Raw genomic sequence first — 19,800 nt, forward strand, 5'->3', positions numbered from 1 at the left:
AAACACATGGGAGAAATTTTGGATATTTGGATCCATAGAAATAATAATGAATTAGCTTTTTTAATTATCTTAAACCGACAAACAACAACCGTTATTTGTCTTTCATGTCAAATCATCCAATCCCTAGTAAAAAGGGGAGTAGTTATTTCTTTCCTTTATAGGGTATTATAATTAGCGTCACCAGAGTACATGAGTAGGGAACTAATTTTCATTAAAGATATTTTAATTGGTAAGGGATACCCAAAAAAGATGATTTTTCGAATAATAGAAAAAAGAAAAAAAGTTCATGGAACCGGTATAGAAGAAGATGTGTCAAATAAAAAAAATAAATTACATAACTTTTCCGCAAACACCAATTTTGTCGCAGATTTTAGGAAGAGAACTAAAAAACATAATGTAAAAACAACGATTAAATCTCGACAAACCAGAGGCTCTTTACTAAATAATAGAACAGACAAGATTCCAAAAAAGTACAAATTCGGGTACGCAAAATTCTTTGTTCTTGTGGTAATTTTATGTAGGAAGGGCACAAAAAGTTTATAAAATAGATTAGGCGTACATTAGCACAGAATGCCATAGACTTCTTGCTTAAATACAATCGAAAACCTGAAACATTCGACTCAGCTTTAGCAGAACATTTATTTGACCTTCCTCATCATAGTATATTATTTGACTAAACAAAAGTCGTAGTTTATATCGTCCATAGGGCTCTTGCAACGTTTTAGAGAAAATATTGAAACTCAAGAAATTATCTATGGTGGGATTAGTATTAATAGAGATGAAGGGTAATTTAGAATGAATCCAGTTTATAATAATTTAATTAGGGGACAGGTCAAATTTTCTATCAGTAGAGAGTTACAAAATAGTTCCCTAACATGTGACAACCCTGCAAGCGAAATCCGGGATGAGGTCAAAGCTGGCAAAAGTCAACGGACTGCAGCTAAACTAGCAAATAAAAAATTCATTTAATTTTTAATGTTTAAGTTTCTTTGACCTGTTGCTATAGGCTATATGTGGGTAGGTATATAGTATAAATGCTATTAACCTGGTAAATTTAATCAGGGGTGGTGACCTGGGGTCTTATGACCTTTTTTCAAATAAACATAGTTTTCACGTTTAATAGATCCCATTTATCCACTGATTGTAAAGAGGAGAATTACGTTTTGTCCACTATAGACATTCGCTTTTGTCTTGTTCAGTGAGTAACAACAGTTCTGGAAGTGTTTAGAATGTGAGTTGTATTTATTTGTTATGTTTTTAGCTGTTTTTTTTTTCTCTTTCTTTCCCCGTATGTTTAGGTTTGTTGATTTTAAGGATGGTTTTATATTAAAAACTGTTTTTTCTTCTTTGAAGTTGTTTTTTTTCAAGTTGAGAAGGGCTCCCGGGCGTAAAGCCAAAATATTTGGAATTTTTTATCAATCAATGTTTTGTTGTTGTCTTTTATTTCTTTTTTTGTTCCACTACTTTATTAAAATTAAACTAATTTTTCTCTCTTAACTTTTCGTAAATGGAAAAGCGGTGTGGTCAAAAAAATTATTTGTGTGTGATTCGTTGCGACGCTTGTTATCGCTTGTCTTCTAACCGCCAATTTTGTTGCGCTTCATTTTCGTTTTTGATTCGTTGCAATTCTTGCTTTCGTTTGTCTTATAACCACCATTTAGGCTTCAAATTAATGTTCCAAAGTTGTGACTTATTTATACCGTTTTTTTTTTCCGGCCAGAAAATGTTATTTTACCAGTTTCAGAAAAAAATATCAAGCGGTTTTCGAGAAAAGTACAACAATAAATATATATATATATATATATACGAGGGCTATTCAGAAACTAGGGAACGTTTTATAATAAAACAAAAACTAGTTACAGGAAAAATATTTTTCCTGTATTTTACATCTGAAAGAGTGACTAAAATGCTACTTTTCTACATAGTCACCAAGCAAATTAAGGCGCTTATCATAGCGGTGGACAAGCTTCGATATTCCTTCATCATATAAATCCGCCGTCTGCGATTTTAGCCACACAGTGACGCACGCCCGGAGTTTGTTGTCCTTACCAAAACGCTGTGTCGCTAGCCAGTTCGTCATCTTCGGGAACAAGTGAAAATCAATCGGTGCTAGGTCGGGACTGTAGGGTGGATGTGGGAAAATCTCCCATTTGAATGAGCATTTGAATGAGTCAAGAAGTTCTACAGTTCGATTTGCCGTGTGAGGTCGGGTATTGTCATAAAGAAACAACATTTTTGACGATAACTTTCCTCGGCGCTTGTATTGCACTGCTCTTCTAAGATTGCGCAATGTTTGGCAGTACTGACCAGAGTTAATTGTTGCACCACGATCGAGATAGTCAGTAAGCAGCACACCTTGCCGATCCCAAAAAACAGTAGCCGTAATCTTCCTCACTGACAAGATTTGCAAAATTGTTTTTGGTTTTTTGGGGGAACTTGTCTGCCCCCACTCCATAGACTGCAATTTTGTCTCGCAATTGACGTGCTTAACCCACGTCTCTCTCGCCCATTACGATTCGATCCAGTAAAGAATCACCATGTGTGTGGTAGGCGTCAAGAAATGTTAAGGCTGCTCCCATTTGCTGACCTTTATGGAGGTCTGTAAGCATTTTTGGCACCCATCTTGCAAAAAAATTTATGGTAGCCAAGCTTGTGAGTCACAATTTCAAACAACAAAGTCCGTGAAACTTGTGTCCGTGAAACTTGTGGGAAGCAAAGCGAAAGCTCCGTTATTCTGAAGCGACGGTTTTCACGAACCTTCTCATCAACTTTGGCGAGAAGATCGTCTGTCACAATGCTCAAGCGTCCACTCCTTTCTTTATCATGCACGTTGGTTCGGCCATTTTTAAACCGAATACACCATTTTCGCATTGAACTTTCATTCATTACGTCGTTGCCATACACTTCGCACAGTTACCGATGAATTTCTATCGGTTTTTCTTTTTTTGCTAACAAAAACCGTATTACGGGCCGTACCTCACAACTGGCAGGATTTGAAATTGCCGACTGAAGCAGTGAAGCTACGAGCACGCGCACACCAAAACGTACGTGATCGCCGCACGCCTAGTGGCGTCAGACGGAAACGTTCCCTAGTTTCTGAATAGCCCTCATATATACAATTGTTGCTCACTTAAAGAGAATAGATTAGGAAATTATTCAAAAAGCAATCTTATTGATAACTCGTCTTTTCATATATTGCTCTTCAAAAAAATTCCAAAAAAAATAATGAAAGAAATTAAAACCTAAAGGAAGCAGAAAAAAAAATAAAAATGAAACAAACTCATATTAAACAGAAGCTACTAAAAATAAATGAATGAATCCTGAAACGTTTAGAAACCAAAATGAATAATGAGATAAAACTTAAAAATAACAGATATGGCTATGGATGTGAAGTTAGAACCTAAAACAAGCAGAAATCAAACTGAATAAAAATATATATATATATATATATATAAACTACTACAAGTAAGAGTTGGATTATAGTTTTGAGGCAAATTTAAATATACTGCCGAAGTGTTCAATCACCTGTAGTTCTGTGGAATTATTTTTTGATACCATTTTTATGCGAAATTTGGGCTCAATGGAAATGTAGATTTTCAATAATAAAGCATGCAAGTCTTTATAACTTTTGGTCTCCTACAGGGCTAAAACCAGTTCGACCTTTACAATCCGGTAGACACCCTCGAATAAAGATGTATCTTAATCTACAATTTCATTAAATTTACTTCTATATGATTTATAAAAAAAAGTAATGTTTAGTTGTCTAAGAAACAAAAAAAAACAAACAACAATTGAACATCACGAATCAACACTTACCAAATTTGTTTCCAAACTTTTTTGAATTTACTGAGGTTCACCTGGTCATGTTATTTAGAATGCTCAGTAAGCTTCAAGCCAATCGGCAAAGAAAAATTGTCATCTTTAACAACAACATTGGAGAAATGAGAATAAAACCAAATGTTACCGTCATGTTTTTATCTGCATATAGCTTGGTTCCTGCGATGTTTTTTCCTGAAAAAAAAAGCAAATATAAGCAGTCAATAACAAAATTATTTTCTATGTATCGACATCGGTGAGAATCTTACTCTTCAATTCTGGTTGGTTTGGTTTTCATTCCACGATACTTTCTGTAATTTCGAACAAAGAGTTGAAAAGAATCTGTTTTGACTGAGATAAAACAGGATCAATCCTTTTTTGATATTTGTAAATGCCAGCATTGAAATGAGATCAATTCTGGACCCTTCATCACTTGACTTTTAGGTCAGCTAGGCTGTTCTTGTCGTCAGATTAAGTTCTTTGTCCTGTATAGGTATTCATTCAAAGATAACACACTTTTGATTTAACACTCCAGTCTGGAAAATATACAAAGTCATATGATTTTCCTTTGTTCTCATTTGGCTAACATCTTTAATAATCTATGAGACTCTTGCAAATCCCCTCAGAATCCCCAAACCCCTCAATAAAACTTTTTATCTATAAATGACCTAAAGGATCCCTATTTTAAGAGGTACAGCTTTAAAGTGAAAACCCTGGGTTGTTAATTATACCTGATTTGATTCCAGTCAAGTCAACTGTGGTTCTGACAAGATTTGTACGTCGGAAGTTTGCTTCTTTGTCAGTTAGGCAATCAAGGGATTATGAGGCGAAACTTTGAAGAGCTTAAATGGTGTCATTTTTAGATACCCTAAGACTATCTTTTTCAAAAATCCATAAGCTAAATTCCCAATATCCTTAGCTCACTCTACTCATTTACGAAAAATCAAAAGACTTCGGGACGAAAAATTTAGAATAGCTATGACTGCTCAGATTAAAACTTGCCAATGTTTTCAAATCTATGGCCCAGCCTCTAGGATTACGTTAAGTGTATGAATATAGATGGCAGAGATAAGGTGGCTCTCTGTTTGAATCGTAGAAGAAATAAGGGAAAACTGCATTTTTATTTCCCGCTTAAATTTACAGCAATGCCACTTTTGAGAAAAGAGCCATTCTATCCCAATAAAAGGCCTGAGAACTTGAGTCCAGATGCGGAAGTGTTTCTTTGTCAGTATACAAATGAAATATTTACTGACTACGAGTGAGTTAGCTATTATATTTTCACTGGCTTGTCTAGAGTAGGCCTAGACAGGATACCACCAGATGGCTAATTTGACAGTGTATATATATATATATATACAAATCTTTAAATTAGCCACCCAGTATTTTAAGCCTAGGAGTCCAGCTGGACATAAGGAAACATATTAAGAAAACAATCCTTACTCCATAATATGCAGAATAATCCTAGTTAACACATTTTGCAGGGGGAGAGCCTTTATCTTAACTTCTTTCCTTGTTTTTCCAGTTTTCTAAGAAATTCATAAATTTTTTAGGACCTATAGGCCTATACTCACAGAATATATATCCCCACCTCCCTAATGTGCAAATGTATAGGCCTACCTAGAATTGCATCCTCAATCTAAATATAACATCCATTTGCATCACAAGTGAGCTTTACTCCCATATTAGCCATATGGTGGATGTCCCTCTGTTAGCTACATGAACATAGCCTACCATTTGATGCACCTTTTGACACTCAGGGTTAACAACTTCTGAAGGAAACATTTTGGTTAAGAAAATAGGATAAATACCTATTTTAAGTGACAATTCAGATAGTTAAGAAACAAACTTAGGCATACCTCTAGAATCCAAATTTCATCCAAAATCCAAATATGATATTTGTTTCTGTCACAAGTTCAATTTTAGCCTAGCTTAGCATATCCTTTATAGGTAAATTTTTACCAAATCATATTATTGACTTACTTCATGGTAAATATTTACCAGATAATATTAGGCTATTGACTTACAAATAGCCTAAAGTGAATATACCACTTGATGCCTTTTTTCATGCTCTTTCAAAATATAATAGGGTAAGACACCCAGTAGTTGGCCACCTGCCTATTCTTGGACAGAATCTTTTATACTATTTTAATAACCAATTTACAATGAGCTGTTTGTATGTCCGAGTTTAGGCAGAATTGTCACTTGTTAGTAAATTCAAAAATAGGAGGTGCTGTACAAGTGAAACTATTTGAATTAGTAACCTACTTGTTCAGAAATTTTTTGATACAAAAATTAAGTTTCTAGGTGGTATAATACAGTAATTAGAGTAGTTTAAATGTCAAAAAGTTTTCAAAGTGATTGAAGTGTCCAACTACTGGGTGTCTTACCCTAATAATTTTTGTTGGAAATGAATTTTACCACCACCCCTATATAGGCCTATACCAATTCAGGGTATATATTTGCACATTAGGGGGATAGGGGCAAATTTTATTTCTGATGTAAATAGGACATAATTTTAAACTTAACCCCCACCCCCTAATGGGCAAATATACACCCTGAATTGGTATATAAGGGTGGGGGTAAAATTCATTTCTTACAAAAATGAATCTTATATTTGGAAAGAGCATAAAAAAAGGCATTGAGTAGTATATTCACTTTATTTGTAAGTCAATGATATGATTTGGTAAATATTTACCAAATTCATTTCTGACAAAAATGATTGCTATATTTGGAAAGAGCATAAAAAAGGCGTCAAGTGGTATATTCACTTTATTTGTTAGTCAATAATATTATTTGGTAAAAATTTACCCCTTTCTAAGCTTACCCAAAATATATAGCCTAGCACATTATAAATTTCCTGTGCATTTATTGATTCTTGATTTTGTCACCCTGAAACAATGTAACCCAAATGCCAATAAACTTAAGTTGGATAACACTTCTAAGGATTCAATTTAAAAGCTTAAGGAATAGCACGTTAGCATTGTTCGACTGCAAGATATAGTAAAGGTAAAGTTGAAAAAAAGTCAATCTTATATGAAATTAAATAAAAAATGAGTTTTCCAACTAAAAGTAAGGACCACCATCAAAACTTTAAACAACCTGACAATATTAAGTATAAGATGGGGGTTGCCCCCTCCTCAGGACCTTGCTCTTTATGCTAGATTTATTTTAAAACTGATAAAAACATTTATTGTTCTAATTATACAGCCTTTATGTTTCATGAGTCATTCTTCAAGAATTAGGACAAAAATTCAAACTTTAGCATAAAGAGCAATGTCTTGAGGTGGGAGCAACCCCATCATATATGTAATTAGCTTTATTTATAATTTTTATTTTTTAAGTAATGCCAGGAAATTTGGCTCCACCTCCACAGAAAAATCCTCCCTCCCCAAGGAAATATCCTCTAGACAATTCAGTCCTGGTGAAAATGTATCCTGATCAATTACCCTTAACATCTCCAAGCATAAAATTGAGTCAGATAAAAGAAAGCAAGACATAAAAAAAATTTGCATATGAATTTTGGCAAATTCACCCAGAGTAAAATTTCCCCAGAATTTTACCCCTGGAAACTTCCCTCCAAATTGAAAAATCCTCTGCATTGAAAAACCCCCTGTAGTAATTTTGGCCCACCTCCACTTGTAAAATATATACTATTTGTAAATATTATATGTAAACAATGGGTAGATTTTTTTAACTTATAGACCTTTCCTCTTGTGCTGTGGGGGGGTCATGTTACTGCTAAAGGTATAGCTAATGGGCCTTTCGACTATGCTGCACAAAATCTTGATCAGACAATTTTGGGAAAAAAGATGCATGGAAGAGGGCCTAGGTGCCCTTCAATCTTTTTGGTCACTTAAAATGAGCACTAAACCTCTCCCAGTATTCTAGCACCACTGGGCCAATATAATCACCCCTAGAAAAAACAATAAACAGGCATGCATGATCTTTCTTCTGGCAAAAAATACAAAGTACTATATTTTTGTAGATCAGAGCTTGATAATGAAAGAAATGAAATTTTTTAATATCAAAATGTGAAAAATATAAAAAACCAACAGTATTAACTAATAAAACAGAACTTCTACTCTTCCAAACATATCTTGCAGTAAACTTTGTTCCTTTTGACTTTAAGAACTTATTTAGCTCCATTGCTGATCTGGTGCAAATGATTGAAAGACCTTCAGGAATACATTGCCAATGCATATGCCCCTCATAACCATTACAAGTGAACCAAAACCATTCAAAGCTTCATGGCAATAAATACAACACCAACTATCACCACTGCCATCAGAAGTCATTGCAGGCTTATTTTTAAGTAAAGGAAAGCAGACAATTTAGCTAAAGTATTATATCTTATGCTTAAAAAAAGAAGCTTAATTAAATTACAATGCTTAATCTGATAGTGTGATTTTTGTTAAGATTTCTTAACTGTTTGGGGGTGTTTCTCCTCTTTCTTGAATGTCAACCAAATTCTATCAGGTTGGAAGCCTTTAATGGGTAACACTAAACTTAAAGAAACTTATATATTTGGAATCACCATAATAAACCTCCATTTAAAATTCGGTTTTTAGTATTTTGGTTACTAATGAGCTGCATCACTCCTTACTTACAGTTTGTTACCATGAAATGTTTCAATGTTCAATTGGGTTTTTCCAAATGAATTATTCATGTTAGAATTATTTGATTAAATCCTAGAAAAATGGCAAAGAAACTTTGCAAATGTAATTTTTTTTTTAATGTGAAAGATTACTGAAACCTTAGAAAAAGGTTGGAAAGGAGAAAATAGTAAAATTTGAGGCAGAGCCCTAACATTATCAGTATCCTGAATAAAACTCGATTAAATAATGTTTCCTCTTATTTGTTTTACAAACTGCATAACTACAATTCAAGAGAAAAGTCCCCAAACCAATTTTGTGACATGGCCATCCATTCAGACCAGTTTTCTGTTTACATTAGAAAAAACACCCATGTCAGGAAATATGCTGTGACCAGTAAAGCAACACTGTACCCTGTTGGATTTTTGAAAGGATGATTTCTTATTGTTAAGAAAATCAACCATTTAAAAACCATTCCTACAAAATACTCAAAATTTGATTTAATTATTAATAATAATTATATGCCTTTAAAAAAAAATCAAAATCCATGAAAATTCCTAGACTGGCGAAAGTTAGGCTCTACTTTGTGTCAATAGTACATTGACCAGGAGCAAGAAAAAGATGAAAAGCTGCCATTCCTAAAGAACATCAGTGAGGTAGAAGTTCTTTTCTTAATTTTTTTGGGGGGTGTTGGTTTATTTGTTGGGGGTTATAAACCTCCCACCCTGCCATTTTTTTCTACACCATAAGTTAACAACATGGGCAACAAATTTTCCAAATGGGTTAATATTTAGGGTATGCTCAATTCAAGTGAAGTTTAGCATACAATTACTATACTTCTGCTTGGAAAATGTTTAACACAATTTCGGATGCACTTAGGAAATTCATTCACCAAACAAAATTTAATGAGGACATATTATATATAATCAATACTTAACTAATCCAATCATTAGTTTGTTAAAACAATCATAATGACTGGTTAAAATATGTCACTGGCATAGCAAATATAAAACATATCTTTCGGTAATTGATAAAAAATTACACACTACAAGTCATGCTGAGCCTGGGCTATCAGAAGTTGTGGCTTGCCCTTGAAGTATTGTTGACTTTTTAGAATCAGGAAAACGTTTGCGATGCTCTTTATAACCACTTGCTGAGCAAATTGCACCCGGTCTTCATTTTTTGTTAGCAGCTAATTGTAGTCCTGCATAAGGGCAACTCCTCGTTTGGCTGTGTTATTCACTATTTGTAGTTCTCTGATGATTGCTTCAGCCTTCACATAGGATTCATTATCCACCCAGGTCTCAGGATCTGTAGACAAGAAACTATCTGGAATGGAAAGGATATGGAAGAAGTTCCTTTTATTGTGTGTAACAAAATCCTGTAGATTCCTGTTGGTGACTGTAGTTTTGCCCACAGTGATGTGCTTCGGTGGGCCCTCTGTTCTTTCATGGCAGAGTGCTTTGACCATTGCTCTTTTTTCAGTTGCATCAACACCCCTGTCAAAAAATGCCAATCCTATCAGTTCTTTGCTAAGATACCACAGCTGCCCACACAGTTTCTTAAGTGCACCAGTTGCTGCTGACAATCCACAAGTGAGGAGACTCTTCAGAAGCATTAAATCATTGGCTGGTTCTGCTGTTGGCAAAGGAGAAAGGAACCACAATTTAACATAACTTCCTACACCAAAAGCACAGAAGTTGCCCAGACCTGTGATTTCACGATCTGTCAGCTTGAAGCCAGAATCTCTGAACATGTATATTTTCAATGCATAAATCAGTCATGCCATGAAACGAGCACAATGAAGGGCTCCTGGTTTCCTGAACATCACACCACAAGCCAGAAGGCCACCAATGAACAGCAGGGAAAGCTCGAGAAGCTCACAGTAGTCTTGACGTTGGTGACAAATACCCAGCTAATCAGTCAGAAAGGTCTTCACATCATCCAGGGCATCAACCAGAGCTGCAGCAATAACCGGAACCTCAACACCTTGCTTATAATCAGCATATACAATGTTTGGCCATAAGGCTTTGAACCATTTGAACAGCTGGATGTCAGGGCCACTTGAAGGTCCCGTTGTGATGTTGAATGCCTCTTCCAGCATTAATTCATGGATGTGGTGTCTGCATGTAAGATGCAGAACACTTCTACCAAGATGCTGTTCAAATAGAGTACAGGCACCATTCATTCGGCCGATGTTGCTTGATGTTGTATCAAAGCTGAGAGCTTTGATACTGTCTACAATGCCCCAGTCAGACACTGTGTCCATCATTGCATCTGCCATGGCTTTACCAGTACCTGGAGCCAGCTTTGGGATACAAAGCAGCTGTTCTGTTCCAGATCCAGAAACAATTATCAGCAGTCATTCAACTTTTTCATCTCCAGTGAGGTCTTCCATAAGCTTTCCATCCCAGTGAAGAACCATTGGCTTCTGGGGATTGAAATCAGACTTCAACTGAGATGAAAGTATGACATGATGCTTCTGTCGGTAACATCTTATAGATGATCTGTTGATACTGAAATCCAGAACGTTGTGACCTGTCACTTGAATTATTGGGGCAATGATCTGAACTGCTTGCCTGTCACTTGTCTTTGTGCGGTCTGGGATGACAGGAGTGCAGGAGTTAAAATGTTAGTTCTTCCACGTTTTCGTTTTGGTGTACATGGTTGTTCGGTGGCTTCACTGCCAATTCCTTGTATTACTTCCATGTCTGCATCATCATTACTAGAAGACAAATCGGAAGACTCCGATAACACAGTTCAATTCAGATTTGCTATATCAAGTTGCTGTTTCATTTTCAAGTGAAACTGGCCTTTTTGTTTATTTTCCTGTACTTTCTCCTTTTTTGTAAGTGACATGTCAACACCTGCCATAACCCCTTGCCTTCCTATTTCCTGCTGGGTCTACAAGAATTGCTTGTCTTCCTCAATTTTGATAAGCTGTAATGCTTCCTGGTGAGCTATGTCAAAGAGATCATTGAAAGCTTCCTTAAATTCTTCCTCATTGGCTATCTGACTTGCTGTCCTTCTTGCTTTGTTTTTCTTCAACCCTTCCCATCTCTGCACTAAAACTTCAAGTTGGGCAACTGCATGATCACTCTGGCACATGGGTATTCTGGCTTTCTCCCAGAACATTTGAACGTCCTTAATTACTGATACTGCTGCGTCATGTTTAGTCTTGGCTACTTTCAGCTTTGTGGCATAGAGCCTGAGAACATCACCAATCGATGGCAATTTTGAACCATATAGATCTTCCAAAGCTGAACCAAGCAGGTACACTTCCTGTTTACTGCGTGTGGATGTGGAAATTGCCATGACCCACTGTAAAACAAAACATTTTATGTGTACTTTAACAATTGTCTAATCTGTCAGAAAATTACATAGCAGACAACATTGAGTCAAAAATAGTATTGTTCTAATAGCAAATTAATAACAAGTCAATTTCAAATATGAATTTATTATATCTGACAAATGACAAAATTTCAGTTATAACAACAAACATTAAATGTAAATTGATATATTCAGTAATTCACCTGATATTGTCTTATCAGCTTGGTATCCTATGTATTTATAATCAATCTTTATCTGAGAAAATAGAAACTAAGCAATACTAAAGATGTCTGCTGCAGGAATATTTAATCAAATGTAATAATAAATCTTTGATTGATTCAGTAAGTAAATGTTGAAGTTAATTTTAAATAGTGACATAAACTTCTGTAGTTTTACACAAATATATCTGCTAGATTTGCAAGAAAATGCACAGACACCTAATTGATTATTAATATATTACCCTGAATCCCTTCAGTTATCTCTTTATATAACACATAACACCTGTTTTGTGTTAGAATTCAAAATAAATACACAATTAACTAATAAATATATGCCCTGAACCAATGATTTTCTTTATATACACCCGATTTCTATAACATTCGAGTATAATCAAAATTTGGGTGCCTTGAGCATACCCCAAACATGAAGTTATCCTAAAAATAAATGACACTTTTTTTTCTATCATAGAAGAATAGTTTAGGATGGTGGGAGGCAGGAAAAACAAAAATATATACATAAGGACCACCCTACCTATCACTAGTTTATAAATAGGTTGTTCAAGAGTAGCCTAATATATTCCAAACATACTTATTAATAAGAATTCAAACCTTATTTATTAGGCATCTCTAACATAAACTGTTTTCCTACCATTTCAAGTTTTTCAAATGCCATTGACAAAAATAGCACTGAATTTTGCAATTTGAAACTTTGCCATCAACAATTCAGGGTATATATTTGCACATTAGGGGGGGGGGTGAGTTAATTTCATGGTAAATTTGCAGTGGGTCATATAATTTAGCTAGGATGAAAGTGAAAAGATCATTTTATGCTCTTTCATTATTCATATAATATACCTTTGGGGCCCCTTTAAGGGCTCAAGATGCAATTAACCCCAGAAGTAATTATTGATTTATGAAAGAGCATAAAAAAGGCATCAAATGACGTTTTCACTTTCATCTTAGCTAAATGATAAGGCCCACTGCAAATTTCCTTAAAATTGAATTTGCAATGGAAATAATGTCATATCTGGATTCAAGAGGAAATTCTGATTATAGAGGTAAGTTTGTTTGATAGCTTTTTGAATTGTCTGTTAATATAGATATTTACCAAAAGTAGTACCATGAGAATCCTTATTTTATACTCTTTGCAAATACCATGGCAGCTTTTCTGTTAGGTAAACCCCTCTTTCTGGCAATCCCAGACATAGCTCAAGATTATAGGTAAAGGTGAGAATGTTTCTAATACTGAGTCACAAATTAGGTTTCTGCTCTTCTAAATATAACAATTGCTTTCCTTGGGGATTCAGTTTTAATCCTTTTATGGACCCATATATATGATACAACTTTTATATATTAGTGGCTATGAAAAAGGTTTAAATATTGGTTTCAAACTTGTAATTTGATCATAAATTAAATCAACTATAAATTAAATATTGTATCAGACATTTTATACACTGCCATCACTTGCTTTTCTGTGTTAACTATTGTAATATCAAGTACATTTTAGCACTCAGAAAATGCAGTCTTTAATTTTACAAAAACAGCATAGACTAAGCATGGCAAAAATAATAATTTTTTTTATCCAATTGGATCATGAATAATAAGTGCCTGTTGATTATATAACTTTATAAAAATGAATTTATAATCAGATAGTAAGCCTATTTTTAAACCAAAATTTTAATCCTTTTTTATACCTGATAAATATAAAATTATAGAAGAATTTACCATCTTTAAGGATCCATCAAGGGCTTAAAATTAAATCTCCAAGCAAAGCAATTGCTTGTGTCCTTGTGTCTCAGCAGTCATTCTCAAAGCTTCATGACAGAAAAGTCAAAGTTTAGTGTAAAGGGAATAGGGGAGGGACACCCTTCATATATGGAATTCTGTTAATTTTAGTTTTAATGTTACTCCTTAATTCTAGTTGAAAAAAATGTTTCTTTTAAAATTTGATTTTTATTTTATTCCAAATCAAGCCAATTCCCCTCTCCCCTCCATGAAAAAAGAGCACGGGAAGGAGATAGTTGTCCTCCAATCTTTTTGGTCACTTAAATAGGGTGCTAGAACTTTTAATTTCTGTTTGAATGAGACCTCTCCCAATTTTCTAGGACCACTGGTTTGAACCAATCACCCCATGGAAAAACTAAACAAAAATAAACATGTATCCATAACGTTTCTTCTGGCAAATGTAAAAAATATAAAATTCCACATTTTTGTATATAAGAGCTTGAAACCTCTACATTATGGTTCTGTGATGTTCTGAATCAGATGGCTTGATTTTCATAAACATCCCTCAACTTGTTAGAGCAGTTTTTCCACTTTCTTCAAAAATTAGGCAAATATTCTTAGACTTGTAGCTTTTGGTGGGTAAGGTTAAACTCAATAAATGTTATATATTTGGAATCATCATAAAAATCCACATCTTTTGATGTGATAATAGTTACCAAATTCCTTTTTATAGAGTTTTCGCCTCTATTGGGCCAAATTGATCCTTATTTACAGTTTGTTATCACAAACTGTTTGATCTGTTAATATTTTTGAATTGACAAATCAATAAATGGTTTTCTATTCATTTGAAAGGAATGCATTTAGAATGAAGAAACCAATTATAAAAGTTTTCAGGATGTCTCATGAATGGAATTGGAGTGGTTATGTGAAATAAAAGTGATTTTTTGTTTTTCAATACTATTCCAATAAAGGAGAAACTGTTAAAATATATTTTGTTTTCAGTAAAGAAAAGATGCTTCTTTATACTATAGATGGTCTAGTGTGAGTCCCTACTCTTATTTGTGGTAATTTCTGTTCATTTTTAATTATGACTTTGACTATTCATTTTAAATTCTGTTTGTTTTAGGATCTAAGTATTTGGCCATTTCTGGTGAATCAGCAATATCTGATATCTTCAAGTTTGGTGTAACTATTCATCTTCATTCCTGCCTGTTTTGAATTTTTTATTCTTTAAAGTAATTAGGCTAATCAAAAAAAATTTTTGCACAAAATAAGTTTTTCAAAAAAAAACTTAAAGAACTCTATTAAACCAAAAATGAAGAAAAATAAAATCAAATAATTTACAAAGCATACAACTACCACAAATCAGTATCAATAAATACATGAAATCCAAAACAAACAAAAATTAAAATAAGTCAAACTCAAAACAAGCAGAAATTAATCTGAGTAGGGTTCTAAACCCTATGCTTTTTAAAAGCCAGAATATAATTTGTACTTTACTGAAAACAATTCAAATTAATTTACTGAAAGAAATGTGCATTAATATAGAAATGTCAGTTTAGTATACATATGCTGACATTTATTCGTTAAAATCTTAATTAATTTTTGATTTTTTAAAGTTATAAAAGTGAAAACATTTAAAAGAATTTTGGTCTCCTTTGATATGAAGTGCCTTGGCCAAAACTAGAAAAAAAATAATACATTGTGCCAATATTGTTCTTTACTTAGGAAGCGCTGTTGTGCTGCCTATGATTTCTGTTTATTTTGAGCTTTAATTGTTATATAACCTATGTTTCTGCTAATTTTACTCTTTATTATGGCTCTTTAGTTTTCCTTGGAATTTATGTTTAGAAAATGTTTTTTAAAATTATTTTTTGTTAGTTTTTTAATTGATATAGTTTTTTTTATTGGTCCATTGTGGAAATCTTTATAAAGATTTTTCAGTTTTTCTCTTTAAGAACTAAAATGTGACATTTTAAATTTTAGGCAGAATTTGAATATTCAGACAAAACTTTTTATGAGCTATTATTTTGTATAATCATGTATTAATAATATTTTTATCGTAACCTTTATGATGGATGGGGATCTGCTCCCCCAACCAATTTTCAGCCGTTTTCAGGAAAACCAATATTTTTTTTTCAGTTTTCCTTTCTGTATTGGGATCTACTTAATCCTAAAAAAAAAAAAAAACAAAATCAAAAGAAAAGCCAAGAAACCTGCAGCAAAAACAAAGTAGATGCTCTAAAATCACAAGTTACTGCTCCTTATCAAAAATAATATTCATGACTTAAAGGTTTATAAATGTAAGTAAAAACTACACAACAGTAAACAGAACACTCCAAGGAAGGGGCCTATATTGTGCATCTGTGAGTGAAAAGCCACCAGAACAAATTTAAGAAAACCAGTTTTGACAGCATGCTGGTTTTTAAACCTTTATTACCATGAACAACAAATCATATTACAATATGGGTCTCAAACTCGAAGACAGAAACAAACATGTAAAAATGATTAGAAATGCCTGTAAGGAAAATGGTGCCATTCTTGGGTTAAACGCCCTAACTCTATTTAATCATGCTTACTGCAGTTATGTTTTTTTGTACTTTCAGAGGATTCTTTGAGAGGTCAATACTCTGTAATTCCTTAATATGGAGCTGCTCTTTAACTGGGAAGTCAAATTTAACCTATGATGAAGCACTACAAAGTGAACAAAATGCTTTGAAGAATGTTATTGAAACAATTTCAAAAGAGGTAAGCCTTCTTAATACCAAAATTAGGCTAAGTTGGGTTTGAGGAAACTAATGCTTAGTTTTTCACTTTTGTGTGTTCCAAGGGATGGGGGGCTAAAAGACAAAAAGCTTATTTTGATTCCTACATTTTATATTCTTTTCTTAGGAGCAACTACAAAGGGGCTGGGCAGGATCTGTGTACTATCTTGAGTATGAAAAAACATAATATTACACTATTTTTATATAAATGCTTTTTCTTAGCTTTGGAAACCAAAAGCTTAAGAACACCAATTACAAAATGTGTATGTTCTATCCATACTGGTAAGAAACTGTTTTTTTATGACGTTTTTTATTGTGTCCCATCTTTTTTGAGGTATATATGATTTTTACCTAATGGAAGCTGCCATTTCTACCCCTCAGATCTCTGTGCATAGGCTGATTATTGCAACAAAGAATCTTGCAGCTCTCAATTGTCATAAAAAAGCAGATTGTTATTTAAAAGTCCAGTTTCTGGCTTTAAGGGAGAAGTGTATCCATGCAGGTAGGAGAATAAAGGCAAGATTTCTCCTCTTCTTCTGAGATGAATGATGTTTAATATGAGATAAAAAGAAAGATTAACATAGACCACTTTCTGTGTTAGTATCTAAAACTATTAGGAAAAAACCTAGGTGCTTTTATTGCAAGTTAATAGATGTTAGAGGTTTCGTTCCAGTATTTATGTAAGTTATTTTTGGATACTCTGGATGGGCAGGGGGTTTTCCTCAACTAAAATCAACCTAGTGGAACACCAGTGCAAATTTGGGGCTGACTTTGCATTGAACTATGCTACCACAAGAATGTAGGCTGCTATCAATTGCTATTACTGGGCTTTGGTTTTCTGGGATTTGACCGTGGATTCACATACCAGTGTTTTCAGAGGCAGCACTGTAGCACTGCTTAAGTAAAGAACCATATGCCCCCATGTATTAATTTTTCTCCCTTGCCACTTTGCATGGAAGGGGTGGTCATAGAAACTCTAGTAGTGGCTCATTAAATTGGAAATTGACGGTTTTAGTGTCATTTTTAAGAGTTGAAAGCAACTGAAGGGCAACCAGTCCCCTTCCTGCATCCTTTTCTGCTAGCTGATACCCCATAATCCCCCATGACGTTCAGTTAAAATTTTAAGATACCCATTTTCTCCAGGATAGTTGAAAAGGTCCTATAAATATGCCTTTAAGGATGACCCTCACAGTTCCTGGAGCAATGGCCATAAATAATGGAAATTGACAAAATGAAAAAGATGTGTGATGAAGAATTTGTGCTTAGTGGGTGTGGTCTTAGAAATTATTTAATGCAAATTGCCAGTTGTTTACACATGGGTTTTATCAGAGACAGTGCTTTAATGCTTCATAAGTAGAGCTATGGGCCTTGCATGCACTTTCTTCTCCAGCTACTTTGTATGAAGGGGTGGTTATTCATTCTTGAGATGAGGCTTATTCAGTTTGAAATTAAAAGTTTTAGTACCTTTTTAATAGTGAAAAATGGGCTGAGGACAATCAGCCCCTCTCCCATGCATTATTTTTGCCTGTAACCTTCTAAGACACAAGCAAAAATTTTAGATAGCCGTTTTGTTTTAAAATAGTCAAAAGATCCAGTAAATATACCACCAGTATTGAGATGACCCCCCAGAACCCTTGGGGCTAGGGCCATAAAGTAGGCAAATTGCCAATTATTTACAGATAGGTTTTGTAGTGAAATAAAGGGGGCATGTTCAATCTTAGGTTTCCTGTGGCTTGAAAATTTCAGGGATCCTTCTCTGGGTTAAAAGGGTCTACCACTTTGTAAGGTTAGGGGAGGTAGTCTGGGGGACCTTGAAACTAGCCGAGAACTTTTTTTGTCCCTAATCATTCTGAAACTTACAGCTAGGAGTCCTTGAACCAAGAAGAACCAATGTATATTTTCTTTGCATTGCGACCTCTCCCCCCCCCCCAAAAAAAAGGGCCAAACAGTTTTTCTCCTACTTGGCTCAAAAACCTATATCTTTAAGCCAATGGGATAAGGGAACCCCAGTGTAAAAGGGGAAATGGAAACAAATGTTGCTTTTTCTCAAAATGGAGCCAGAAATGGGGCAAAAAACCTTTTTTCCCTGGCCACTTTGCATGGAGGTGGGGTTATAGAATTTGTAATTAGAAATTTGACATAGAATTGGAGGGGGGAGGGATTTGATTAACAGTTGAAAGTTCTTGCACTCTTTTAAAGGGCAAATAATTTATTGAACCAACAATTTGTCTCAGTTTTCACCACTGAGCCTGATGGCCCTTTACCTTCCCCACCAAACTATAATATAAAAGCCCCAATGGAGAGCACCATGGTATCATCTACAGAGGTCCTTTAACGTTTAAAAAAGTTGAATCCTAACAAGTCACCAGGATCTGATAATATACATCCTAAGCTACTAAAAGAAATTGCAGAAGTGATAGCAGATTTCCTGACAAGAATCTTCCAGACACCACTTACGACTAGACAGCTCCCAGCAGACTGGAAAGTAGCCAACATAGCTCTGGTATTTAAAAAAGGTGACCGCACCAAGCCTGAGAATTATCGACCTATCAGCCTAACCTTAGTTGTGGTTAAGATGCTTTAACGCATAGTTAATGATTCATTTCTCGAAAATTTAACCATAAACAAGATCTTGTCACCAAAGCAGCATGGATTCCAATCATGAAAATCAATTGAAACAAACTTGTTGGAATCATTTATAATAATTACAATCCTGATTGACCAAGGGCATCCAGCTGACCTACTGCTGCTAGACTTTGCTAAGGCCTTTGACAAAGTGCCCCATAGTCAACTGCACTTGAAATTATTGGCTGCTGGTACCAATACATCCCTGATGGCCTGGCTGATGAATTTTCTCACTAACCGCAAGCAGAAAGTCCGTTTATTTGAGACATGTGGCCAGTCAATCTACTCTGACGAGGCCATAGTAATGAGTAGGGTATGACAGGGAACTGTATTAGGCCCAACACTTTTCCTGATTTATATCAACAATATTTCCAATCATGTGAATAACAATATGCATTTGTTTGCTGATGATGCCAAACGTTTTGGAATTGCTAAACCATATAAACTTCAACAAGGTCTAGACAGGTTACAGAATTGTACTTAAGGCTGGCTTCTCCATTTCAATGCAAGCGAATGCTGTATTTTGCAGATTGGACCTAATAACCCAATGGCTACATACTCAATTTTAAGTCTAATCCCTAATACAAGGGACCATCAAGTGAAAAGAGAAGAAGAAAGGGACCTTGTTGTGATTTTTGATGAGGGGTTGAGGTTCCACCGCCATGTCCAGCATGTTGTCTCCCGAGCAAACTCCATCCTTGGCCTATTAAAAAGGACCATCGGTAGCCG

General features: G+C 34.6%; 1 protein-coding gene across 1 annotated transcript in view; it reads left to right on the plus strand.

The window, feature by feature from the left end:
• The first annotated feature begins 4,940 nt into the window (after window positions 1–4,940).
• Window positions 4,941–19,800, plus strand: part of Acf (ATP-dependent chromatin assembly factor large subunit) — a 135,854-nt gene continuing 120,994 nt past the window's right edge. Inside the window, exons 1-2 of the mRNA XM_089092279.1 lie at window positions 4,941–5,074; window positions 16,288–16,429. Coding sequence (XP_088948405.1) covers window positions 4,962–5,074; window positions 16,288–16,429 — 255 coding nt within the window. The 5' untranslated portion in view covers window positions 4,941–4,961. The remainder of the gene's footprint in view (window positions 5,075–16,287; window positions 16,430–19,800) is intronic.

This window comes from Artemia sp. Qi Xiang Cuo, chromosome 7, assembly GCF_049724085.1.
Source record: "Artemia sp. Qi Xiang Cuo chromosome 7, ASM4972408v1, whole genome shotgun sequence".
NCBI lineage: Eukaryota > Metazoa > Arthropoda > Branchiopoda > Anostraca > Artemiidae > Artemia > Artemia sp. Qi Xiang Cuo.